Below are 27,506 nucleotides of genomic sequence, written 5' to 3'. Positions count from 1 at the left end.
ATGTTGCTGATTAAAAGTCGTTATTAGCTGATGGGACACTTGTACAAATAGGGTGTTATTAACTGATTGCGGCCTGCTCTGTAAAAAGGGTTTGAGGGTAAATTTAACAAAAACAGGCGTTGGGCCCAGACCCATGGCTACCAAAAGGGGTGTGTTGGGAACCGTGTGTCTGCTGTTCCTGTGTTATGAGAACACTTTCAGAAAATTTATCCCATAAAAGTACTGATTATGTCTTTCCGTTATGTTCCCTCACCCTTCTCTCCAAAAACCCCTGCTGGAATACACCTCTTAGCATCACTGATGGCTGCCCTGGATCTCAGCCCATTAGACCCACGCAAGACAGTGGGCAACCAGCGGAAGGTGGGGGTTATGCCCAAACTGCTTCCCCCATCTCCTTCACCCCACAGACATAGCTTTTCCAACAGTGGGTTACTAGGTATCAATCTCCTGATGTTTCCAGGGCAAGGCTCTGGGGCACCAGACAGCAGGCCCCCATCTGCCACCCTGACTGGATCAGCAAACCCCAGCAAGGAACGGTTATTGGGGGCAGAGTGAGGGAAGGGGCCATGGGTACCTGCAGGTCTGTGTGGCTCCCAACCTGGGGTGTGGGTGTGGTGGGTGGAAAACACCCACTTTGCAGTTTGAGACTGAACTTCACATTGAAACAGGCAGATTCACAAGATAGCTTCAGGGAAAGGCGCCTTAACTTACAAGCATGCTGGTTGCAGAAGGAATAAGAGCGATCCTCGTCAAAGTTGGTGGTGGTGCTGCACCAAAGTTTGGCGTCGTTTCGTCCTTCGCTGGTGCAGGATTGGTAAGTCTTGCCCATGAATGTGAATGGAAACACACATGGCTGTCCTTTGGAATTCCCCCCGTAGGCCTGTGATGCTGATTAACACAAAACAATAAACTTACATTCCTACAGCACTTTTAATAACCAGAGGACATCCCAAAGCAATTTACAAGGTATATTTTGAAGTGCAGTCATGTCGACTGAGAGATAAACATTCACCAGGGGTACATACGAACATACGAATTAGGAGCAGGAATAGGCCACTCGGCCCCTCGAGCCTGCTCTGCCATTCAACAGTTCATGGCTGAACTGCATTACTCTACATTTCCACCTACCCCCGATCCACAACCCTCAGACAACAAAATTTCTCCTCATCTGTCTTAAATGGGCGACCCCTTATTTTTAAACTGTGACCCCTAGTTCTAGATTCTCCCACAAGGTGAAACATCCTTTCCACATCCACCCTGACATGACCCCTCAGGATCTTATATGTTTCAATCAAGTTGCCTCTTACTCTTCTAAATTTCAGTGGATACAAGCCTAGCCTGTCCAATCTTTCCCCCTAAGCCAGCCCGCCCATTCAAGGTATTAGTCTAGTAAACCTTCTCTGTACTGCCTCCAACACATTTACATCCTTCCTTAAATAATGAGACCAGTACTGTACATAGTACTCCAGATGTGGTCTCACCAATGCCCTGTATAGCTAAAGCATATCCTCCCTACTTTTGTATTCAATTCCCCTCACGATAAACAATAACATTCTATTAGCTTTCCTAATTATGTGCTGTACCTGCATACTAACCTTTTGCAATTCATGCACTAGGACACCCAGATCCCTCTGCATCTCAGAGCTCTGCAATCTCTCACCATTTAGATAATATGCTTGTTTTTTATTCTTCCTGTTAAAGTGGACAATTTCACTCTTTCCCACATTATATTCCATTTGCCAGGTCTTTGCCCACTCACTTAACCTATCTACATCCCTTTGTAGCCTCCTTATGTCCTCTTCACAAGTTACTTTCTTACCTATCTTTGTGTCATCAGCAAATTTAGCAACCATACCTTCAGTCCCTTCATCCAAGTCATTTATATAAATTGGAAAAAGTTGAGGCCCCAGCACTGATCCCTGTGGCACACCACTCGTTACATCTTGCCAACCAGAAAATGACCCACTTATGCCTACTGTTTCCTGTTAGCTAACCAATCTTCTATCCATGCCATTATGTTACCCCCTACACCATGAGCTTTTATTTTCTGCAATAACCATTGATGTGGCACCTTATCAAATGCCTTCTGGAAATCTAAGTACAATATATCCACTGGTTCCTCTTTATTCACAGTACATGTAACTCCCTCAAAGAACTCCAATAAATTGGTTGAACATGATTTCCCTTTCACAAAACCATGTTGACTCCGCCTGATTACCTTGAATTTTTCTAAATGCCCTGCTATAACATCTTTAATAAGAGCTTCTAACATTTTCCCTAAGGCAGATGTTAAGCTAACTGGCCTGTAGTTTCCTGCTTTCTGTCTCCCTCCCTTTTTGAATAAAGGAGTTACATTCGCTATTTTCCAATCTAACGGAACCTTTCCTGATTCTAGGGAATTTTGGAAAATTAAAACTAACACATCAGCTATCTCACTAGCTACTTATTTTAACACCCTAGGATGAAGTCCATCAGGATCCGGGGACTTTTTAGCCCGTAGCTCCAACAATTTGTTCAGTACCACTTCCCTGGTGATTGTAATTTTCTTGAGTTCCTCCCTCCCTTCCATTTCCTGACTTATAGCTAATACTGCGATGTTATTTGTATCCTCTATAGTGAAGACTGATGCAAAATACCTGTTCAATTCATCTGCCATCTCCTCATTATCCATTATTAATTCCCCAGATTCACTTTTTATCGGACCAACGTTCACTTTGTTAACTCTTCTTTTTAAAATATTCTTACTATCTGTTTTTATATTTCTCGCTAGCTGCCTCTTGTACTTCCTTCCTTATTAACCTTTTAGTCATTCTTTGCTGTTCTTTATATTCTGTCCAATCTTCTGACCTGCTTCCCATCTTTGCACAATTGTATGCTTTTTCTTTAAGTTTGATACTATCTTTAACTGTTTTAGTTAACCACAGATGGTGGGTCCCACCTTGGAATATTTCTTTCTCATTGAAATGTGTCTATTCTGTGTATTCTGAAATATGCCCTTAAATGTCTACCACTGCATCCCTATTGACCTATCTCTTAAACTAATTTGCCAGTTCACTTTAGCTAGCTCTGCTTTTGGGCCCTCATAATTACCCCTACTCAAGTTTACAATACTAGTCTTGGACCCACTCTTCTCTCCCTCAAACTGAATGTAAAATTGATCGCTGCTACCTAGAGATGCCTTAACTATGAAGTCATTAATTAATCTTATCTCGTTGTGCAATACCAGGTCTGGTATAGCCTGTTCTCTGGTTGGCGCCAAAATGTACTGTTCCAAGAAATTATCCCGAAAACATTCTATGTACTCCTCATCTAGGCTACCTTTGCCCATCTGATTTTTCTAGTCTATATGTAGGTTAAAATCCCCCATAATTATCACTGTACCTTTCTGTCAAGCTGCCATTATTTCTTCCTTTATACCCCATCCTACAGTGTAGTTAATGTTACGTGACCTGTACACCATTCCCACAAGTGACTTCTTGCCTTTATGATTTCTCATCTCTACCCAAACTACTTCTACATCATGGTTTCCTGAACTTAGGTCATCCCTCTCCATTACGCTAATACCATTAATTAACAGAGCTATCCTTCCAGCTTTTCCTAGCTTCCTGTCTTTCCTAAATGCCATGTACCCTTCAATATTCAGGTCCCAATCTATGTCATCCTGCAGCCATGTCTCTGTAATGGCTATCAGATTGTACTTATTTATTTCTATTTGTGCTCTCAGTTCATCTGTTGTGTTTCGAATGCTACGTACAATCAGATACAGAGCCTTTAGTTTTGTCCTTTTATTATTTTTGTAACATCTAGCCTTCTCTGTTGATTTACTCTTAGATTTGTATGCTCTGTCCCTTCCTGTCAGTCTGTTTATCATTTCTCATAATCATACCTTTCTTGCCTTGTCTCTACTCCTTGATTTACTATATCTTCCCAAATTTGATCACTTGCCCCTCCTATTCAATTTAAAACCCTCTCTACTTTCCTAGTTATGTGGCTCGCCAGAACACCTTGCCCAACACGGTTCAGGTATAGACGGTTCCAACGGTACAGATGCCACTTTCCCCAGTACTGGTGCCAGTGCCCCACGAACCAGAACCCACTTCTACCAGATCGGTCTTTGAGCCACACATTAATTCCTCTGATCTTATTTGCCCTATGCAGTGTGATGGGAGTGGGTTTGCGACGGGAGGGGGTTGGAATGGGGGGATGGGGGGGCGGGGGGCAGGTGCGACGGGGGGGGGGGGGGGGGCGCGGTGTGTGTTGGGGTGGGGATGTACCCCCCTCAATTCCCAGCAACTTCCTACCCATGTAGTCCCTCCCCAACTCTCCTAGGCAATAGGGAGCCCAAGACAACTGCCCACCAGATATGCTGGATCCTTAAAGTGGGCAACACACCCAATGAGCACCCCCACAACCCTTGCAGGCCCTAATCTTGCCAACATGCCAATGAAGAGGCCAACAGACCCTCAGTGTAGCTATCTGTAATTGTTAGCATAGCAGGTATTTGTAATGAGCAACAACCTCTAAAGGGTGAATTTCTTTAAGCAATGTAAAACTTAAGAACATACATGAAGTATTCACACAAGTCACTTAGGATGCTAATGGTGAGTGATGACGAAGCCGCTAATACTTACGGAAATCGCGGCAGCTCACACCATTACCCAAACAGGTGCACAACATTCGTGTGCCACCTTGCATCTTGAACCATTGCATTCCATCACTGTACAAAATACCACCATCACTGACACACTGCGGTTGGTAAATTGCAGGCTGGATTTTACGCTGTACATGAGAGCCAACACCTAGAACAGAGGAATGAGTTTTTTAAAAATAGATAATAAATATTTTCCTGTTTTAAAAAAATTAACAGAAAATGCTCCAGATCTGAGCAGCAAACGGAGTGACAAAACAAAGCCATGGTATCAACTGGAACACTGCAGTACCCATTTTCTGTCATGAGATCACTAGTTTACATCCCCACTAAGTGCTTCTTTGCGATGGATGTCAGATCCTTTAGCAGGGCATTGCATGCTGGGAGTTTGGGCAAGGAAAACAAGGTGCCCTTTATGAAGCCTGCCGGTTTCTCCATCCATTTGACTTAATGGGGCAGAAAAACCCGGTGGGTGCCATATTCTGGCCCGTGATGCTCACAGGGGGATTTTCTTCTCCTTGGTTCAGAGAATGAGGTTAATAAAGGTACCACTGTGCCCTCCAGCCAATATGACAGGGGTGCAGTTTTTTAATGTAAAAGGAGTCACTTTGTCAATGTTTCCACTGGTGTGGGAAGCTAAAACGTCGGGCCATAAATATAAGACACTACACTATTGCACCCAGTTCTGGTCACCACACTTTAGGAAGGATGTGAGGGTCCTCGAGAGGATGCAAAGGAGATTTACAAGAATCTTTCCAGGAATGGGGGAAATTTAGTTATAAGGTTAGGTTGGAAAAAACTGGGGTTTTCTCCTTGGAGCAAAGGAGATTGAGGGAGATTTGATGAAGGTGTCCAAGATTATGACAGGTTTGATAAAGTAGACAAAGAAAACCTGTTCCCATTAACTGATGGTACAAGGACTAGGGGACACAGATTGAAGGTTTTGGCCAAGAGATACAGGGGGGATATGAAAAAGAAATTTTCTATGCAGTAATGAGCTGGAACTTGCTGCCTACGAAGGTGGTGGAAGCAGAGATAATCAATAATTTCAAAAGGAAATTGAGGGAAATAAACTTACAGGGCTTTGGGGATAGAGTGGGGCAGTGGAACTGACAGGATTGCTCTCCAGAAAGCTGACTCCATGGGCCAAACGGCCTCCTTCTTTACTATAATGACTCTAGAACTCTATGACTAAGATAGATACAAATCAATCCAAGGATAAGAAACCTCTTCACCCAGAGAGTGACGTGAACGTGGAACTCGCTACCACATTGGGTAGTTGAGATGAATGGCATAGATACATTTAAGGGGAAGCTAGATAGGTACTTGTGGGAGAAAGGAGTAGCAGGATATTCTGAAAGGGTTAGATTGGGTGCAGAGGAGACTCATGTGGAACATAAATACCAGGATAGACCAGTTGGCCCAAATGGCCTGTTTTTGTGTTGACAATACTATGTAATTCTAAGAATATGGTGTAATTTTTATGTAATATTTTTCAGTTAGTGAGAAAAATAGGAAATAAGAACAATCCTTCTTGTCGGTGAACTAGTAATCCAGAGACCTAGGCTAACCCTCGGGACATGGGTTTAAATCCCACCATGGCAGCTGGCGGAATTTAAATTCAATTAATTAATTAATACAAATCTGGAATTGAAAGCTACTCTCAAGCAATGGTGTCATGAAACTATTATCGATTGTCATAAAAACCCATCTAGTTCACTAATGTTCTTTACGGAAAGGAATCTGCCATCCTTACCCAGTCTGGCCTACATGTGACTCCAGACCCACAGCAATGTGGTTGACTCTTAACTGCCCTCTGAAATGACCTAGCAAGCCATTCAGTTCAAGGGCAATTAGGGATGGGAAAAAAATGCTGGCCTTGACAGTAATGCCCACATCTCATGAAAGAATAAAAAAAATAATCAGAGTGAAAAGATGAAAGATTTACGAAGCTGGTTGTCAAGCATCTAAAGCTTTTCAAAATGGCTGCTAGGTATGTTTGAAAGCCTAATTTTACCCAAGATCCTGTATGCTCCCACTCACTTAGAAGTAAAGCATCTTACGGTACACAAGAAGGTCATTCAGCCCTATGTTCCTGTGCCAGCTCTTAAAAGAGTCATCCAATTAGGCCCACTTCCCTGCTCTGTCTGAACGCAACAGTTTTTCCTTGCAGGTCCTTTATTATGGGTCTGACCTTCAGAACCCACTTTGCATGGTCATTCCCACATCCCAGTGCGATTCTACAGCAGTTGCCTTTTAACAAACCATTTACAAGCTATAAGTAATTCTTCTCCCCATTCCCGCTTTTTAACTGATGTTCCTGAAAGATAGTTTTCAAAACAAGGCTAAAAAAAAACAGAATGGGTTTTTCATTTTCACAGATCATTACCTTCCACCAATGTTGTGCATCTATTTATTCATGTCCACTTACTATTGTTAACTGAATATTATTGATCAGGAAAACAGCACCCTTAATGTTCTCTTTTAAGAGCTTATGATTGTCGGAAATTCGACCATACAATGCCCATTTTTCGGGCACTAAATGGGCACCTAAACCTCCAATATGGTCAGGAAGAGCACACTCTTTACAGACTGGAAGCGTGCCACCTGCTATATTGGCGTAGGCAAAAATATAGGTATCCAGGGCTTGTAACAGTGATAGACCATTTGCAAGTGCAAATGAGGGGCCTAACAACAACAACTTGAATTTATATAGCGTCTTTAATGTAATAAAATGTCCCAAGGCACATCACAGGCGCATTATAAAACATATGATACCTAGACACTTAAGGAGATATTAGATCAGATGACCAAAAGCTTGGCCAAAGAGGTAGGTTTTAAGCAGTGTCTTAAAGGAGGAAAGTGAGGTAGAGAGGCGGAGAGCTATAGGGAGGGTAATCCAGAGCTTAGGGCCTAAGCAAGGGCACGGCCACCAATGGTGGAACAATAAAAATTGGCGATGCTCAAATAGGCCAGAATTAGAGGAATGCAGATACTTTGGAGGGTTGTGGGGATGGAGGAGATTACAGAGATAGGGAGGGGCAAGGCTATGGAGGGATTTGAAACAAGGATGCGAATTCTAAAAATCAAGATGAAGCTTGACCGGGAGCCAATGTCAGTCCGCGAGCACAAGGATAATAGGGGAACAGGACTTGGTGCGAGTTAAGACACGGGCAGAGTTTTGGAATGACCTCAAGTTTACGGAGGGTAGAATGTGGGAGACCAGCCAGGAATGCGTGGAATAGTCGAGTCGAGAGGTAACGAAGGCATGAATGAGGGTTTCAGCAGCAGGCGAGCTGAGACAGAGGCGAAGTTGTGCGATGTTATGGAGGTGGGAAACAGGAAACAGGAGGATCAATATGAGGTGGGCAGCAGGCCTACACATTCAGACAGACTGTTTTCTTGCGAGTCTGTTTTTTGGCCCGCTCAAATTGCTGGGCCGATAGCTGTCCATCTCTTTTAATTATAATTGATTAGGTTTAACATTGCTGTCCAGCCCTTTAGTTACAATTAGCATCAGTTAACACCAGGTGAATAAGTGTACTTAGAAGGGATTTCAAACCACTATACTTTACAACGAGGGCCAGTCCCCTACCGCACCCCACACTTACCAACACCCGATACCAAAGCCGTACGGCGTTCACATTCCCACTCTCCACGCCCATTGCCGTGACAAAAACAGTGAAGTAGGTTTCCCCGGCTGTCTTTTTTTGTCCAGGTGTCTCCAATTCTATAAGACATCCGGGTATCCTGGTCATTGCACCAGTCTGTAACAGGGAGGGAAAGGAGCAACATTGTAACCAAAATAAACACATCAACATCTCAGTTGGTAAACAACAATAACTTGCATCTATATGGCCCCTTTAATGTAGTAAACTCAAAGTACTTCACAGATAAAATTTGACATTGAGCCACTTAAGGAGACAGTAGGACAGGTGACCAAAAGCTGAACCTCCCTTTCACCTCCGAAATCTTTGAACGTGTTGTCGCCTCCCAAATCCATGCCCATCTTTCCCGGGACTCCATGTTTGAATCTCTCCAATCAGATTTTCATCCCTGCCGTATACGGCTCTTAAAGTCGCAAATAACATCCTATGTGACAAAGGGAAACTTTCCCTCTTCATCATTTTTGACCTGTCTGCAGCCTTTGACACAACTGACCACAACATCCTCCTCCAAAGTCTCTCCACTGTCATCCAACTGCGTGGTTCCATTATTATCTATCCAATCATAGCCAAAGAATCGCCTGCAACGGCTTTGCCGCCTGCTCCTGCACCGTCACCACTGGTGTCCCCCAAGAATCTATGCTTGGTTCCCTCCTATTTCTCATTTACATGCTGCCCCTTGGCAAATCATCCGAAAACACAATGTCACTTTCCACATGTACACTGACGACACTCAGCTCTACCTCACAGCCACATCTCTCAACCCCTCCATTGCCTCTAAATTGCAGACTGCTTATATGACATCCAGTGCTGGATCAGCAGAAATTTCTTCCAATTAAGTAGTGGGAAGACTGAAGCTATTGTCTTCAGTCCCTGCCAAAGCCTCTGTTATCTAGGCTACAGACTCCATCCCTCTCTCTGGCAATTATCAGAGGCTGAGCCAGGCTGTTCACAACCTTGGTGTCATACTTGACTCCGGGATGTGTTTCCAACCATTTATCTGCGCTATCACTAAGACTGTTAATATCCACCTCTGTAAAATCACCCAACTGCATCCCTGTATCAGCTCATTTATGTTATAGCTGATATGTTTCTTAACTCCATCGACTTGCGTTTGCTCCATATCCCTTATTTTACATACCTTAGCAAAATCTATCAATCTCAGTTTTGACATTTTTAATCGAAACTCAGTTTCAGCAGCTATTTCGGGGAGAGTTCTAGATTTCCACAGCCTTTTGTGTAAAGAAGTGCTTCCTGACATTGCCCTGAGAGGCTTAGCTTTAATTTGAAGGCTATGTTATTCTGGACTCCCCCACCAGAGGAAATAGTTCCTCGTTATCTATCCTATCAACTCCTCTAATCATCTTAAATGCCTCAATTAGGCAGATTGGATTGCATAAACAACCAGTTCAGTGCTCAGTCATTTCATAAAAGGTTAAAATCAAAGAGTGATAAGGTTGTGGCAAAGACAAAAGCTGAACCTACTCCGCGAACTGCATGTGATGCGTCCGCTGCCTTCTCCTAGACAGGTGCACTCAATCATCATCCAACCTTGGTATGGCCTTTCCCAGGTCTCTCCAACAACATGAGTGGTCCCTGCCACATTGTCGTAGCATCGTTCCGCTGTGCAAACACAAGATGCAAAATTAGGTTCCGAGGCAAGTTAAGGTTTTCTATTTTCTGTCTTTCTCTCCCTGTTCCTTCTAAGGCAGTGCCTATCTATGTGCCTGACTCTGAGAACTGAATGCCAACAGGCTACTCCACCATGGAGAGGGGGTGGTGGCATCAGCCATCCCAGTCCTGTCCTCACCCAATGGCCACACACTTGCACTTTCCAGTGATCAGATATGCTAACAGTTGCCCTTTCCCAGGGACTGAGGCTAGCTTTATCGAGCCTCCCATCACCTGGATGAAAATCAGCAGCGAGCACAGGCCCTTCCTTGGTTCATAAGGCTCAATCTATGCGTTGCCTAACAGAGCTATTGCATTTTAGCCCCTTTTGCTATCAAACTATATTCTCTTTGCGGAAGGAAACTTTCAATCTTGTTTTTTTGCAAACGGAAGAAAGACCTGCATTTATATAGCACCTTTCCTCAGAACAACCTCAGAACATCCCAAAGTGTGTACAACCAATGAGGAACTTTTTGAAGTGTAACCACTGCTGTGACTTAGAAAGCACAGCAGCCAATTTGTGCACAGCAAGATCCCAAAATCAGCAATAATGATAATCAGATAATCTGCTTCAGTAATGTTGGTTGAGGGATAAATATTGGCCAAGTCACCAGGGTGAACGACCTCTTCTTCGTTGAAATAGTGCCGGGGATCCTTTAACGTCCACCCGAGAGGATAGACGGGGCCTCAGTTTAACATCTCAGCTGACAGTGCAGCACTCCTTCAGTACTACAATGGAGTGTCATCCTGGATTATGTATTCAAGTCTCTGGAGTAGGGCTCCAGTGCCACCACTGAATCACAGCTGACACTATGGTTAAGCCAGCAGGACAAAACAGACCTTCACTAACTAACATAAATAATAGAAATACATTGGGACAAGAACTAATACCCAAATGCATAGTACTGGGAAGGGCAGGTTCATTCAGTGAGCTTGAGCTCCCCTCCACTGGACAGTGTTGACCCTCACATAGCCACCGCTGGACAGTATTGATCCTCACATGGCCACCTGGCCTCCACTGGACAGTGTTTACCCTCACGTGGTGAAGTGACCTCCACTGGACAGTGTTGACCATCATGTGGTCAAGTGACCTCAACCGGGCAGTGTTGACCCTCACATAGCCACCACTGGACAGTATTGATCCTCACATGGCCACCTGGCCTCCACTGGACAGTGCTGACCCTCACATGGTGAAGTGGCCTCCACTGGACAGTGTTGACCATCATGTGGTCAAGTGACCTCAACCGAGCAGTGTTGACCCTCACATAGCCACCTGGCCTCCAATGACAGTGTAGACAGTTATATGTCCATCTGTGCTCCACTGTGGCCTATATGGTTATTAGGTCTGCGCTGGGCAGTGTTGACCCTCATACGTTCATCTGGCCTCCAGTGGGCAGTGCATTCCATCACATAGTCAGGCCTGCTTTTCCTCTGAAGGTTTTCTCTTCCTATGTTTGAATGCACCAGCCTATTCCAACCTGGCCCCAGTCTTTGAAAAGGCAGGGGGGAAAAAAATCCAAATCTAATCTGACCTCAGTGCTGACAGCAATCTTGTGATGAGACACAAATAATTTGAAGGATCTCTTTTAATGACTTAGCACAATCTAAAGTTTTGGACTGAAGGCCTAAAAGCATTGTGCTATGAAAGTCGAATTCTCATTCCAAACGATCTACCTATTGGTTTGCAGGTCCATTCTCCTTTCCCATTTCCAAGGCAAACACACTCCAACATATGGCCACCTGTCTCATGGGGCCTTCGCCAGGTATCGCCAATTTTATAGGATTGACCACCTTCATGGCAGCGATCTGTGAGACAAAAGAGGACAACAAGTGGTGATTGTTTTAAACTGTTATCAAAGATAACACTATATGCCAAATGAGAAATCTTAATTCATCAGTTGGAAACTTGCATTAAATTTTTAATGGAAAAAAATCCTGCAGTTAATTTTTTAAAAAACTGACAACCAAGGTGACCAACGCAATTTGTATCTGAAATACCAGGCGATCGAATTGGAGACAAAGGTCCACCAAGAAGCCCAAGCCAGAACAATGCATTAGCTAACTGAGTAGATTATCCAGATCACCCTCATTAGCAGGACATTCAAAGCCATCTCGAGGCATTCATGAATGGAGATGTTCCTCCAGGAGGAGACACTGACAATACCACCTGAAATAGGTTTTGGGTTTTAGATTTTGGACCTCATTAAAAACAAAGGGGGTTGAGAGAACCATGTGACCGTCACCCTAGGCTGTGAAAAACTGGGAGTTTTGTTACACATAAAAGAGACAAGCAGTAACTGAGTGTGCAGCAGCAGAGAAGTCTGTGTGCCTCCCTTTCTGTCTCCAGAAAACATTAACTTTTTAAACTGTCTGCGACTGTGGACCCTCCAAGCCTACAGACTGTGACAGAGACCAGGGGAAGAGAGCCACCTACAATACTGCCTCCCAGAAAGCCCCGAGCCAAGCGGGCCAGCCACAAAGTGCACTTTAACCAGGCAAAGACTTCAAGAATACAAGTCCAGGCGGAAGACCACCGAATCATCCAACCTCAGACTGTGTATTATTCTGGGTTGTAATCCAACCACAAAATCTACTTTCCACTTTATAATCTATTTGTTGTGTGGGTGATTCTTGTGTAAATGTGTCTAAATGTGTAGAATATATTTTTTATTAGGTTTAAATCGGATTGAGATTGTTGAGTATAATATACCTCTTTCTTGTTTAAACTCAAGAAAACCTGTCCGATTGGTTCTTTCACAATCACATGAAAAGGTAAAAGGTAAAAGCACTCCCTGAGGTGGTAAGCACAACCATTGTTTGAAAAAGAATAAACCCTGTTGGAGTCAAATAAGAGGAAGAACAAGAGGGGAGCCCTGTGAACCTGGAAGAGGGAAAACAAATTGATTCCTAGTAAAAAAAAAACTTCAATACAGGTTTTCTTGTGGTTTTCACTGCGAGAATATTAACACGTCCACATTCGAGGCCAGTAACTTCCTAAGCCAGGCTGAAGTAATGGGACCGGTTAAAGGCCCTATCTATTGAAGAGTTGAGGAATGTAGCTGGGTAATTAGGGATTACTTTCCATTCAAAATCCAAAATCCTAAGATTTGTGGCCAACCATTTTTCACTTGACCCTGAAGATTCAGAGACATGGTCAGAGTCAGAAACAGACAGGGTAATGTTAGCAAAAATACAATTAGAACAGAGGAGACTCGAGTTAGAATTCCAGACAGAAAAAGAGCAGAGAGATTGCCAAGAAAAGGGGAAAAAAAGGGAAGAAAGGGAAAAAGAGAGAACTTTCCAGAAAGAGAAGGAGGAAAAAGAGAGTTAAGGCAGCTGGATTTAACTAGAGGAAGACCCAGTACGCCCAATGAAGGAGTGGAGGAGGAGCCCGGGGTGCGAGTGGAGGAGGTGCCCGGGGGCGGGGAATGGAGGAGGAGCCTGAGGGGGGGTGGGGGGAGCGGAGGAGGTGCCCTGTTGGTGGTTGGGGGGGGGGGGGGGCAGGGGGAGTGGAGGAGCCCCAGGGGGAAGTGGGGATTATTCCTGAAGAGGGATGGGGTTTATAATAGGAGAGAGAGGGTTAGCATTTATGATAGAAGAAAGATATGCCTTTATAGTAGGAGAGGGTTGGGGTTTATGACAGGAGGAAGAGGAATGGGGTTCATTGTTATCAAAACCTCACATGAAAACTTCCTTTAACTGGCATGACTTGGTGCAATTTCCTTCTTAAAATAATCGAAAATGTGTTGCACCTATCCTGAACTTGAGAGCACAAAATGAGGGTGATTCTTCCCCCCCTATCCCCCGCCCACCCCCCCCACCAACCTTTCCAAAACAGATACCCTCAACTTGGAGATGACAGCCGAAAATGTGAAGAGAAAAATCCATTAGACATTCTCAGAAAAGGTACATTTTTATAATACTAGTCCTGTTCCACCCCCACCTCCAATCCCCATCGATGCTCCGCACTCATTTTCCTTACTTGCAATGGTACAGCTGATCCTTCCTCTGCCACCTCCGATGCAGGTACAGTCCCAAATCATGCCATCCTTGGGACGTTCCCAGGTGTCACCAGCACGTTGCCTGCTCCCAGTGTACTTGTCGTAGCACATCTCTTCAACTGCAAAAATCAAAACACAGTCTAGGTCAGCTGATTAAACCTATCCTCAGAGGTCCTCCCAATCTAGAAGTGACCGTCTCTGCCCCATCCCCTGACACTCTCCTCTCCTGAGGGGTATGAAACCAGGGCACTAGCAGTCCTCTGGTACCCTGAACCAGTCTCAATGGGTGAGCATGGCCTACGAGTGCCAACTACAGAGCCCTGTTTGGCCCACACTTTGATATCTAGATGGTCAGGTGTATTGTTGCCCCAGCCGACAGTCTGGAGTCAAGCCTGCAACTTTATAGTTTGTGAGGCTTAATGCTTCACTTTGCCACTGGAGGAGTTGTGACAACAGCTGGTTTATTTTGTAGTCAAAGGACACATAAAAATTAACGGGGAAATCAAAATGAAACTACTCGCATTTATATAGCACCTATCACAATCTCAGGACATTCCGAAATGCTTTACATCTAATGAAGTACATTTTGAAGTGTTGTCACTGTGTAGGAAATTCAGCAGCCAATTTGCTCTCACAAACATCAATGCTTTAATCATGTTGGTCGATGGATAAATATTGGCCAGGACACTGGGGAGAACTCCCCTGCTCTTCTTCAAGCCAGCCATGAGATATCTTACATCTACCATACAGGGCAGATGGGACCTTGGTTTAATGTCTCATCTGAAAGATGGCACCTCTGACCGTGCAGCACTCCCTTAGTACTGCACTAGAGTGTCAGATTCTGTGTAATCTCTGGAATGGAACTTGTACCCGCAACCTTCTGCAAAGTGGCAGGTATATTTAAAAGACGCCCCCAACAACCATATTCTATTTATTCCATCCATGATATCGGCAAAACTTTGCTTCAAAATGCAGAAACTTACAGTAAAACACTGCAAACCGATACTGGGACCATTTGCTTGTACTGCATCACACTGGGATCATACACTGTTACTGCAAGCATACAGCGAAACTGGACGATGACACATGGTACTGTACACTGCTAATGTAATACACTGTGAGCATATACTGGCACTGTAATAACACACCTAGTACTGTAACACACTGGGAGCATAGACTGGCACTGTAATAACACACCTAGTACTGTAACACACTGGGAGCATAGACTGGCACTGTAATAACACACCTAATACTGTAACACACTGGGAGCATACACTCGCACTATAATAACACACCTAGTACTGTAACACATGGGAGCATACACTAGTGCTGTGGCAGTGTTCTGCCCAAGAGCAGGTTCTCTGCTCTTTTTCTCCATACAGGAGAGATGAACATGACTAGGGAAGAATGGCCAGAATGGGGATTGAACTTGCACTATTTATGCTGTTCTGAACCACACGTTAGTCATCAAGCTACACTGGTACTGTAAAACAGGGGAAATGTACACTGGTACTGCAACACAGTGCTTAAGGCGAGCTGTAAAAATGGCAGGAAGCATTTACTTTTCCGTCTGTTGGGACTTTGCACAGTTAGAGGTAGTGTTAGATGCCAAGATACATTATTAGGAACTCAGTGACACCAGCTCCTTAACTGCTTACTTACCATCAGGTTTTGATTCACAATTCCAGCCTCGACCTCCCCCGTAACAGGTACAGATCATCACCCGGCCCAGGTAAGTACGTTCCCATTGCTGGTTGACCTGGTAAACCTTCCCATTGTCAAAACAAGAATCTGAACGGGGAAAGAGAAAACACACAGACAAACACATCAAATCAGACGTTCCCCAAAAGACCAAACGTATCGCAAGGATGAAAACACTGCATTCAGCAGGTTGGTCAGTGTCTGTAGAGACAACATGCGATATTACATTTCAGATATGAACTCTCAGTTCGCGAAGGTGCCACACCTGAAACATGAACTCAGCTGTGGATAGGGAGAAACAGAGTTAATGTTTCAGGTCCTTTTTCCAGTTCCGATGAAATGTTGAGCTGAATTTTCCCAACTTTGAAAATATTCAGGAGGTGGACATTTCCAGGTATGTGGGAAGGTCAATCAAAGTGAAGGGCGGCTGACAAGCAGTGAGCTGCCTGGAGCAGGAGAGGGCAGCACAAGTTGGAGGCACGATCCTGGTGAGGGGACTGGCAGCCAATCGCTCATGCCCAGCACTATCTGCTGGATCCGCCTGCAGGTGAAACACACAGATTTGCAAGTCTTTGCAGGCGGATGGCCTGAGGCTTGTCCATTTGGTCCTTCAAAGTGAACACTGCATATGCATCGCATGGCGCTCCGACCTCCCGCTGTGCTCTCAACTCCAGTGTGTTGGCGAGCTGCAAACAAAGCGGGTGTCCTGTGCGCCCTGAGTAAAATTCAAATCCCTTCTAAAATCGGCTGCTAATTTGCTCAATTATCGCCTTCACTGGCTCCCCCGCCACTGCTAGCTGTCATCACCCTGAAGCTGCCTCCAGATAAATCGCGCGAGGAAGCGGGAACACATTGGGGAGACGTCCAACGGGTTTTTACTCCAAAGTTCCCAGCCCCCTGGATGTGGGTGGGGGAGGAGGGGGCTGGGAACGTTAGACCTAAAAGGACTTAAAACAGCCCATCAACTCTGTTTCTCTCTCCACAGATGCTGCCAGGCCCCGCTGAGTATTTCCAGCATTTTCCATTTTTATTTCAGATTTCCAGCATCCACAGTATTTTGCTTTTGAATTAACTCATCTGTTTTCTCCCAACAGATCTTTTAAGGATTACACTGTCCTGCCCGATACCATTAAACCGAAACCCAACTTACACCGCCACCCCACACCCCACCTTTTTTTTTTAAAAAAGAGGGACAACTATTAAAGGAACTTAATCATAAAATCCACCCAACAAAAGAAAACTCATTAAATTAAATTATATTATTTCTCCTCACAGATACTGACTGACCTGCTGAGTGTTTCCAGAACGTTCTCTTTCCCTTTCAGATTTTCAGCTTTCACAGTACAATATTCGTTTGCTCCTATTTCAGCATTATCTAACTTGAGTAATTCCTTCAGAATAGCTCAAGACAATTCCTTGTCCTGCCCACACAACTCCCAGCTCACTTGCAGAGACAACAGACATTTCTAAAAGGAGAGGCTTGCCAAAGTGAATGGGCTTCCCCGCGCCCACCCAATATCTCAGTGAGTAACCAAATCGTAAGTTGTTCTTATGTTGTGTTTTGGAGTGAGCCGAGATGCAGCTCTTGCCCATCGCAACCCCAGAGATAAGCCCAAGACTGGCCGCCGGTCTGAGTGGATCCGCCAGATTGACTCCGGGCTTTGCTCCCCGCTTGCACACGGCACCCGCACGCCAAACTCCCGATGCAGAAGCAACTCAGGGGGCGGATGAAGGGTTCGATCCCCGGACTGACCTGAATCGAGTAGCAACCGGGCTAGCAAGGAGCTCGACAATCACTCCGGCTACCTGGTGGATGCAATGGGACAGCACTCGGACGTGCTGGCTTCCGTTGCCGAATAGCCGGCCCATTTTCAAGGTCAACGCTTACAAGTGAGGAATGAATGACTGCTTGGACGAGGCAGCAAATAGACTCCCATATCTTACCCATTTTGAAGCGGGGGGTGGGGGGGGGGGGGGGGGGGTAAGGATTACAATAACACCGCCCACCCCGAATAACGGAAAGATGTACCAGAAAATGCAAATTATCTCAGATGCTAGAGATTTGAAATAAACACAGAATATGTTGGAAACTTTCAGCAGGTCAGGAAACATCTGTGGAGAGAGTGGAAAAGGTCGGCCGATGGTCCTTTGTCAAGATTGCCCTTAAAATCCGCAGTGGAAACTTAAGAGATGGTTGAAAAGCTCTAGAGGGGATCGAAAAGGTAATCTTTAACTGGCTGTAGCAGAGATAAGCTCTCCCAATTCTAAACGAAACAAACAGGCTGATAGACAACGCAATGCATTTCATGTATATTGCATTAACTCCTTGTGCAGTGCTGAATTAATCCGATAATCATACAGCACAGGAGGCGGCCATTCGGCCCCTCGTCCTTGTTCCGCCTCTTTGAAAGCTTTTTTTTAAACAATATACTCAGCCAAATGATTCATAAGGACATAAGAAATGGTATTTTCTGCAACAGCAAATGCGATCCTCTCCAAATTGACCCCCAGATGCATCTCAATATCATATAGCCATTTGTAAGATTCGTTTAATAAAACTGCGGTCTTCTCAAACTGTGCAGCAGAACTAAAGCTAACGGGATACATGCTTAGAAAATGTTTCAGGGAATTTACTATACCAGTTTTTAAGAAAAGTTTCATTGGGTTTAATATTTCTTTTTTAAAAAGTTTCAGGGGGCTTGTGACACAATTTTTTTAAAAAACTTCCAGGGGTGTTATAATAAAAGTTTTAAAAACCATTTGCTTCTTTCGGAATACTTACTTTGATTGTGGATGTTGTCATCGTACCGGGTCTGGCTTTGCCTCTTCTCCTTGGTTCTCTGGCCGCTGGCTGCGCTCAGGCACACGGCCAGTAGGAAACCCCCGAGCGTGGAGTGGCGCATCTTCCAAGCACCCGGCCCACTTCACAAGCTCACTCAAGACACCCACAAGCCGGAGCAGTCCCCCTTTATTTAAAGGAGCGGCGAAACAGCGGGCACTTGGCACAGGGGTTGCTACACAAGGGCAGAGAAAGAGGGACAGAGAGAGAGGGGGGGGGGGGGGTGCTGGCACATCAACGAATCCCAACCACCTCTCACTATGCCTTTGGCCAGTGAGTGAACGAGTGGTTGTCTCTCCAGCCCCTTTTATAACATTCTCCACCCTGGGGAGGATGGGTGGAACCTCGGGGGGTGGGGGGAAGGGAGGGGTCTTCACTTGGGCCACATCAATAATATTTACAAGTCTGCCTCTGACATCACTGGAGGAACTATTAGAACTTTTGAGAAAAAAAAGCTGTTCAGACCCATCAGACACAAGGCGTCTCTCTTAAAGAGACACTGCATCCTTTAGACAGCCTCCTGAACACAAGGACCAGCTCTAAACAGTCAGTCATTGTACAAAATGAATCACTGCTCGTCTACAAAGATTTGAGATTAATGCCAAAGTATTATATATGTTATTAAACAAGGTTTAATTTAACTCTCAGCTTCTTGCCAGCTGTTTACTTGTGGCTGACTTTATTGAACAGTACTGGGAAGTGTTTTTTTTCAATGGTACGCCTAAATAGCGCGCCTTTTACAAGCTAGAGAGCAGTTCTGAGCCGCGTGTGCGTTTGAATCTCAATGGATGAAAGAGGCGGGATACATCAACAACTGGAAAAATATGTTTGATTTAGTTTTACAGCAGCTCTAAAGTCTCCCAAAAAAGCCTTCATCAGATCTGCGTTCATTTTTCACAATATAAAGTACATATTTGTCCAAAGCTGATAAAGTCCTTTCGTGAGACTCCAGATAAACTTGCCTTTTGAAAGTGGGTGGGGGTGGACTGCAGACAAAGGAAGGTGGGGGAGGGGGTTACAGACATGAACCGAGACAGACTAGGTATTCAATACTGAACCAACAACAACTTTTTCGCCGCTCACTGTTAGGAAGTGTGAGCCAGACACCGAATCATTGAACTTATTCTCCGAATACTTGCACTTTTTAAAAGTAGGATTTAGGACCGTTCATTGTTGCAATTCCATATGGTTTTCAGTGGGAAAGGAATTGAGATAATGTCACAGAGTCAGGGTTAAATACAATGTAATTCCTCCGCGGGTCCCGGAGCAAAGGAATATTAAGACATAAAGAGCTGCTAAAGGAAGGAATTACCATTTTTTATTCAAAGAAACAACATATATAAACACCTCTCAAAGTGTAATGTGGCCTGTTGCGTTTTTTAAATCATCATTGCAATGAGCAAGCGACGTCTTAGAGTAAAATTGAGGGTTTGCACTTTAATTTCAAGCCAAATGCCTTGCTTGTTTCGGTTGCGAGAGAGCTTGGAGTCTGTGATTTGTGTTTATAAGCCTAACGTCAGCGCTCCAGTATGTGCTGCCAGTGCTCCTGATAAGAGAGGAGACGCCGCTTGTTTATCGGTTAATCCGAGGACAACATTGCAAAAGTGTGGTGCGTAGTTCCTGCAAGGGAATACTCTCCCAAAAGGCTGCTTGGAAAGACCCATGTAACCAAGGAGTGCTGCCCTGTCAGAAATGCGCCAGTCCCGACTTTAACCCGCTCGAAGTACGAAATAAAAAAGTATCCAAAGTCATAGCCAGTCGAGTCAAGTCTGCTCTGGAGTTGGTGATCCACCCTGATCAGACCTGTACTGTACCCGGCAGGAAGATCGCTGATAGCCTCGCGCTACTCAGGGATACAATTGCCTATGTGCGGGACAGGAGGGCGGACACCTGCCTCATCAGCCTGGACCAGGAGAAGGCTTTTGACAGGATATCGCACACCTACATGATGGACGTGCTTTCCAAAATGGGGTTTGGGGAGGGAATCTGCAATTGGATCAAACTGCTCTACACAAACATCAGTAGCGCAGTCTCAGTCAATGGGTGGGAATCTGAAAGCTTCCCGATCCAATCTGGAGTCAGACAGGGCTGTCCTCTGTCCCCGGTCTTGTTTGTTTGCTGTATTGAACCCTTTGCTGAGTCTATTAGGAAGGATGCGAGCATAAGAGGGGTGACAATCCCAGGCAGCGGGGGCACTCAGGTGAAAACATCCCTGTACATGAATGACGTTGCCGTCTTCTGCTCAGATTCGCTGTCCGTGCGCAGACTGATGAACATCTGCGACCAGTTCGAACTGGCCTCAGGAGCCAAAGTTAACCACGGCAAGAGCGAGGCCATGTTCTTTGGGAACTGGGCTGACCGATCCTTTGTCCCCTTCACCGTCAGGTCAGACTACCTGAAGGTGCTGGGGATATGGTTCGGAAGGGCCGGGGCATGCACCAAAACCTGGGAGGAGCGAGTAGCCAAGGTACAACAAAAGTTGAGCATGTGGGGGCAGCGATCTCTCTCCATTGTGGGTAAGAAGCTGGTCATCAGGCGCGAGGCGCTCACGTTGTTGCTCTACGTGGCGCAGGTCTGGCGCACACCCCACTCCTGCGCCGTGGCGGTCACCCAAGCCATTTTCCACTTCATCTGGGGATCTAAAATAGACCGGGTCCGGAGGGACACGATGTTCAAATCTCTGGATAAGGGCGGGAAAAATGTACCCAACGTGGCCCTCATCCTGATGACCACCTTCGTGTGCGGCTGCATCAAGCTGTGTGTAGACCTCCAGTACGAAAACGCCAAGTGTCACTATGTGCTGAGGTTCTATCTGTCCCTGGTGTTGCGAAGGATGGGCCTGGTCACATTGCCGCGGAACGCTCCATGCTGTTGGACCGTGCCGTACCACCTATCCTTCGTGGAGCAGTTTCTGCGGGAAAACACCTTTGACCACCGATCCATCAGGCGGTGGTCTGCACGGAATGTCCTCAAGGCCCTACGGGAAAAGGAGACAGGGGATCCTGTCGGATGGTTCCCCGAGCAGACCACCAAAGTCATTTGGCGGAATACCTCATCACCAGAACTTTCAAGCAAGCACCAAGATGTAGCTTGGCTGGTGGTGAGAAGGGCCCTCCCCTTCAAATCCTTCCTGCACACCCGAAGTCTCGCCCCCTCCGCGCAATGCCCCCGGGTTGGCTGTGGTGGGGAAGAGACGGTTGCCCACCTCCTCCTGGAATGTGTCTTTGCAAAGCAGATGTGGAAAGAGATGCAGTGGTTTTTGTCGAGGTTCATCCCAAGCAGCTCTGTAACACAGGAGTCTGTGCTCTACGGGCTGTTCCCAGGGACGCACACCGAGACAAACATCAACTGCTGCTGGAGGACTATCAATTCAGTGAAAGGCACCCTTTGGTCTGCCCGAAACTTGCTGGTCTTCCAGCGCAAAGAGTTGTCCACCACCGAATCTTGCAGACTGGCACATTCCAAGGTCCAGGACTACGTGCTGAGGGACGCACTAAAGCTTGGGACAGCCGCAGCAAAGGCTCAATGGGGAAAGACCACAGTGTAAGGTCCCCCCCACCAAGCTGAACTGAGGGGCTGGATCCATGGGAAACCCCTCGACCTGTATCGGGAAAATTTTCATTTGCTGTAAATGTAAAAATGTATATGGCATGACAAATGTGAAATGGAAGGGTTGGGAAGCAACTCATGATTGTAATGAAGGAAACTGATCTCCCTTGCAATGTTTGTATTTTTTGGTGCTGTTTGAAACTGTTTGGCAATGTATTTTTTTACAGATTTTTATGAATAAAGTATATTTTGGAAATAAAAAAAAAAGAAATAAAAAAGTATCACTTGCTATCGATCTGATTTGTATATGTGCATCTTTACCAGAAGCTCACCCATTCTCTCGACATCAATTTTAAAATTATTTAGCAAGGAGTGTCAAATTATTGCCCAGCCACTCATTATAAAGTACAAGATCTGATATGGTTTTAACCCACCCGAGCCATTTTCTGAGAGGGCTCACATGCCAGTTAGTTTAACATCAGTGGTGGGTAAGGTTTTGGAAACAATAATCGGGGGGAAAAAAATCAAAAGGCACTTGGAGAGGTTTGAGTCAACTAAGGATAGTAGCACGGATTTGTAAAAGGCAGATCATGCTTGACTAATCTAATTGAATTTTTTTGTTACAGTAACAGAGAAGGTTGATGAATGGACGCTGTCTTCATAAATTTTAAGAAAGCATTTGATAAGGTACCACATAAAAGGCTGGTTAATAAAATTGAGGCTCATGGAATAGTCATTTATTTATTTACGGCACAGAAGGAGGCGATTCGGCCCATCGAATCCATGCCGGAATCGGAGGGTCAGGGTCCAATTGGATAAAAAAAAAATTGGCGTAAGGGCAGAAAACAGCGAGTTGTGGTAAATACTTGTTTTTCACACTGAAGGATGGTAGACAATGGTGTTCCCCAAGGGTCAGCTGCATGAGGGGTCCCAGGGAGCCCTTGTCACAGGAGACTTGGATCAGGCCTTCAGCTACCCCTTCAAGAACACCCTGGTGCAGATCCACGTGGCCTGCATCCGGGCTCGCCAGCTGGACATGCTGGCCATGTGTGTGTATTAGTCCCCATTCGTGTAGCGGAAGCCTGGTTTCCAATCGTCTTGGCCATCCCTGCCATTGGACAAAGACCTTGCTTCGCTCAGACCATGTAGTAGTCGGTGTGCAACGGCCACCCCATGTTAAAAGAACCCACGCACAGGCATCTTCCACCCCCTCAAGATGAACTTCGGGACCTGGAATATCAGGATTGGACTATTCAGTCACCTAAGGACCCATAACCCTTTAGTGGAAAAAAGTCATCCTTGTTCCTGAGAGGCTGCCTAAAAAGGAGGGAAGAGTATGAGGACCACTGATTTTTTTGATATATATAAATGGCTTGGACCATGGAACATAGAGTAGAATTTCAAAATTTACTAATAATACCAAACTTGGAGGCATGGCAAACATGGCAAAATGATACCAACCGCCTGCAAAAGGACATAGATAAGCTATGGGCAGAGAGGTGGCAGATGGAATTTAATACTGACAGGTGTGAGCTGATGCATCTTGGCAGAAGGAATAGGGAGAGGCAATAGAGACCGAATAGTACACTTCTAAAGAGTGTGCAGGAACAGAGGGACCTGAGGGTGCATTTGCATTGATCTTTGAAGGTGGCAGGACATATTGAGAGAGTGATTAGTAAAGCATGTGGGATCTTGGGCTGTGTGGGCGGCACAGTGGCGCAGTGGTTAGCACCGCAGCCTCACAGCTCCAGCGACCTGGGTTCAATTCTGGGTACTGCCTGTGTGGAGTTTGCAAGTTCTCCCTGTGTCTGTGTGGGTTTCCTCCGGGTGCTCCGGTTTCCTCCCACATGCCAAAGACTTGCAGGTTGATAGGTTAATTGGCCATTATAAATTGCCCCTAGTATAGGTAGGTGGTAGGGAAATATAGGGACAGGTGGGGATGTGGTCGGAATATGGAATTAGTGTGGGATTAGTATAAATGGGTGGTTGATGGTCGGCACAGACTCGGTGGGCAGAAGGGCCTGTTTCAGTGCTGTATCTCTAAAAAAAAATAGAGGTAATGAGTACAAAAGCAGGGAAGTTATGCTGAACCGTTACAGAGCTCTGGTTAGGCCCCAACAGGAGTATTGCATCCAGTTCTGATCACCATACATTAGGAAGGATGTGAGGGTCCTTGAGAGGGTGCAGGAGGAGACTTACCAGACATTTCCAGGGATGGGAGATTTTAGTTACAAGGTCAGGTTGGAAAAGCTGGGTTTGTTCTCCCTGGAACAAAAGAGATTGAGGGGAGATTTGATAGAGGTGTACAAGATTATGACAGGCTTAGATAAGTTAGACAAGGAAAAACTGTTCCCATTCACTGATGGTACAAAGACTAGGGGACACAAATTGAAGGTTTTGGGCAAGACACACAGAGAAATGTGAAGAAGAACCTTTTTACACAGTGAGTGGTAATGACCTGGAACTCACTATCCATGAGGATGGTGGAAGCAGAGACAATCAACGATTTCAAAAGGAAATTGGATGGGTACTTGAAGGCAATGAACTTGCAGGACTACGGGGATCGAGAAGGAGGGGTGGGACTCTACATTCTCACCACTCTCTGGGTAAGGAAGTTTCTATTGAATTCCTCATTGGATTTTTTCAAAACTATACTTTAGTCATTAAATTTGTAAGAATACATTACATAACAGTTCAAATTTGACATTACCTAAAGTGTAACACAGATCAGTTTCTTTCAATACCGTACATGTGGTGCCTCACCACACTTACCATTACAGGTTATATTTACAATGTACATTTACATTTCATGTCAAACGTTCTCTAGTTCTTAAAGCCCGAGGGGTGTTACATGGGAATATACTATGGCGGGAGGGCCTTAGACTTTGGCCTCTCTGCAAGTTGGTTAACGCCTTTGCTGCCCTCACAAGCAGTGTTACTGCCATTTTGCTGTCCTCACATGCAATGTTTAATCCCATTTCCATACGTCAGTGTGTGTAGCAAGGGTCGGACAGGCTGCTGTGGGCTGTTACTGTGTGAATGAATCACATGAGCCTCAGTGTTTTGGTCGGAATGTTCCAGCTGTTTTTAGCCCCTGCTGTGAAAAGTTAGTCTTCCCTTTTGACTCATCGGCTGGCGGTGGGAAGGGGGAGGGGGTAGGTGGGCAGGGGGCGGTGGGGAGGGGGGGTGGTGGGGAATGGGAAATTGCAACACGACACCACTGTGGCTGGAAAGTGTCAGTGTGCAGCTTGAACCAACCACAGAATTACCGAGAATGAGATCAAACTTGGATTTTTTTTTAAGTCTGTATTTTTTTAAAAGTCTGAACACAATCTAACTCACCAGCACCAAAACCACCTTTCCCTTCCAGATATATACCGTTCAGAGTAACATATGCTGGTTAATAAATGTACAAAGGGACAGGCTTCACTGCAAGTTTGTTTTAAAATCCTTGCCAGAGGCCACAGTGACGATATAGTCAGGGGCAAATAAACATTATAAAGATGTATAATAAACAATAAACCTATTCAAAATAAATCCTTGTTTATTTGCCTTTGGGACATAGAAATTGAGGGAGTGGGCTGGAGGAACAGAGAGATTATAAAAATGGAAAGGTATCCTAAAATGTTAAAGGCTTGATTACATTTGTGTCTTTGGTTGTGCCTTCATCTCTTTAGCCCCTAAGCTCTCCCTAAACCTTGCCACTTCTCTCCCTCTCTCTCCTCTATGACCCTGCCTAAAACCTACCTCTTTGACCATCTGCCCTAATAACACTTTAATGTGGCTTGGAATCAAACTTTGTTTGGTTACGCTCCTGTGAAGTACCTTGGGATGTTTTACTATGTTAAAGACACTATATAACTGCAAGTTGTTGTTGCTTATTCTTCGGAGTCAGATCCTGGTAGTGAGCCTATCATCTTTTGAGGTGCTTTTTAAATTGCCAATTTCCCAATTGTTCCTGCCAAGAGACAGATGGACATCTGCCCCCTTCCCCTTTTATTTTTCAGATAGATGCCGGTCACTTGGAGCTCTTCTCTGTCATGTGGAAACTGGATTACCTTAACAGAGTGTATTTGTCAGCCATGTTATCAACCATGATTTAGTGATAGCAATCTTGCCTTTGAGTCAGAACGTTGTGGGTTGCAGGTCCCATTCCAGAAAGTTGTGCACAAAATCAAGGCTGACACTCCCCAGCGCAGTACTGCGCAGTTGGAGATGCTGTCTTTCAGATAAGATGTTAAACTGAGGCCCCGTCTGCCCTCTCGGGTGGACATAGAAGATTCCACAGTACTCTTTCAAAGAAGGACAGGTGAGTTTTCCGTGGTGTTCTGAAAAAAATGGAATATCTGGTGGTTATTGCTGTTTGTGTTTCCTACATTACAACAGTGGCTACACTTCAAATGTACTTCATTGCCAGTGCAGCACTTTGGAATGTCCTGGGGTCATGAAAGGTGCTATATAAATGCAAATATTTCTACCTTTGTGGGGACCAAGCCACCTCATTTACTTCGCTGAAACTGCCTCCCTTAATCTGACAGCAGAGCAATAATCATGCCCTCGGTGCGTTCAACTGCACGGTTATGCTGCACGGTTTGGCCAACCTGCGAGAGCCGTGCCTTTGCAGTCAGCTGCTTTCCTGGAATATTAAAGCCCCTTTGTCTCTGCGAAGCGGACAGCTAATGGAAGTTGGAAAAGGCCACATTGCCTTTGATCTCACAATGTTTACGTTGGAGTGGATGTGTGGCTGCAGTGAGCTCAAGTAGAGCCCTGTCAGTTGTGGCAGGTCAGTTCTTTTCATCAAAGGTAAGTTTCCTTTAAACAACACGTGGAATCATTTGAGATGATCTTTAATTTCAGTCTGTGTATATTAGAAGACTGCAGGCAATATGAGTGCAGCAGAGTGTTGGTGGACCATTTGTTCAAGATGTGTGTGATCAAAGTGGTTTCATTTCATTGTGGCTTCAAGTCCCACTCGAGAAACCTGAGCACAATATCAAGGCTGACACTTCAGTGCGGAACTGAGGGAGTGCTGCTCTGTCACACATGCTGTCTTTTCGGTGAGACTTTAAACACAGGCCCCATCCGCCCTGCCAGGTGAATGCAAAGGATTCCACGGTGCTGTTTCGAAGAAGAGCAGGGGAGTTCTCCCCGGTGCCCTAGCCAATATTTATTCCTCAATCGACATCTCTAAAACAGATTATCTGATCATTATCCCATTGCTGTTTGTGGGAACTTGCTGTGCACAAATTGGCTGCCATATTTGTTATATTACAGTGGTGACCACTGTAAAGTTGTAAAGCGCTTTGAGAAGTCCTGAAGTCATGAAAGGTGCTGTACAATGCAAGTCTTTCTTTCTAAGCCCAGTCAATTAAAGCAATCATTCAGGAAGGGGAGGATAGTTCCCTGTTAATCGTCCAATATTTGTTTATCAA

At 45.2% G+C, this 27,506-nt stretch overlaps 1 protein-coding gene across 5 annotated transcripts in view; it reads right to left on the bottom strand.

Moving 5' to 3' along the window:
- Positions 1–18,797, bottom strand: part of LOC137372313 (fibronectin-like) — a 102,289-nt gene extending 83,492 nt beyond the window's left edge. For 3 of the 5 annotated variants that reach the window (XM_068036129.1, XM_068036130.1, XM_068036131.1), the window contains exons 1-8: positions 18,469–18,797; positions 15,648–15,776; positions 13,967–14,104; positions 11,659–11,790; positions 9,799–9,936; positions 8,260–8,415; positions 4,632–4,799; positions 712–888 (exon numbers count right to left, since the gene is read on the bottom strand). In XM_068036129.1, the coding sequence (XP_067892230.1) occupies positions 712–888; positions 4,632–4,799; positions 8,260–8,415; positions 9,799–9,936; positions 11,659–11,790; positions 13,967–14,104; positions 15,648–15,776; positions 18,469–18,589 (1,159 nt within the window). In that variant the 5' untranslated portion in view covers positions 18,590–18,797. The remainder of the gene's footprint in view (positions 1–711; positions 889–4,631; positions 4,800–8,259; positions 8,416–9,798; positions 9,937–11,658; positions 11,791–13,966; positions 14,105–15,647; positions 15,777–18,468) is intronic. The other 2 variants (XM_068036133.1, XM_068036134.1) reach the window with 1 other exon arrangement.
- Positions 18,798–27,506: the final 8,709 nt, after the last annotated feature.

The sequence above is a fragment of the Heterodontus francisci genome, chromosome 7, assembly GCF_036365525.1.
Source record: "Heterodontus francisci isolate sHetFra1 chromosome 7, sHetFra1.hap1, whole genome shotgun sequence".
In the NCBI taxonomy this organism is placed as follows: domain Eukaryota; kingdom Metazoa; phylum Chordata; class Chondrichthyes; order Heterodontiformes; family Heterodontidae; genus Heterodontus; species Heterodontus francisci.
This window is presented reverse-complemented; position numbering and strand designations above follow the sequence as displayed.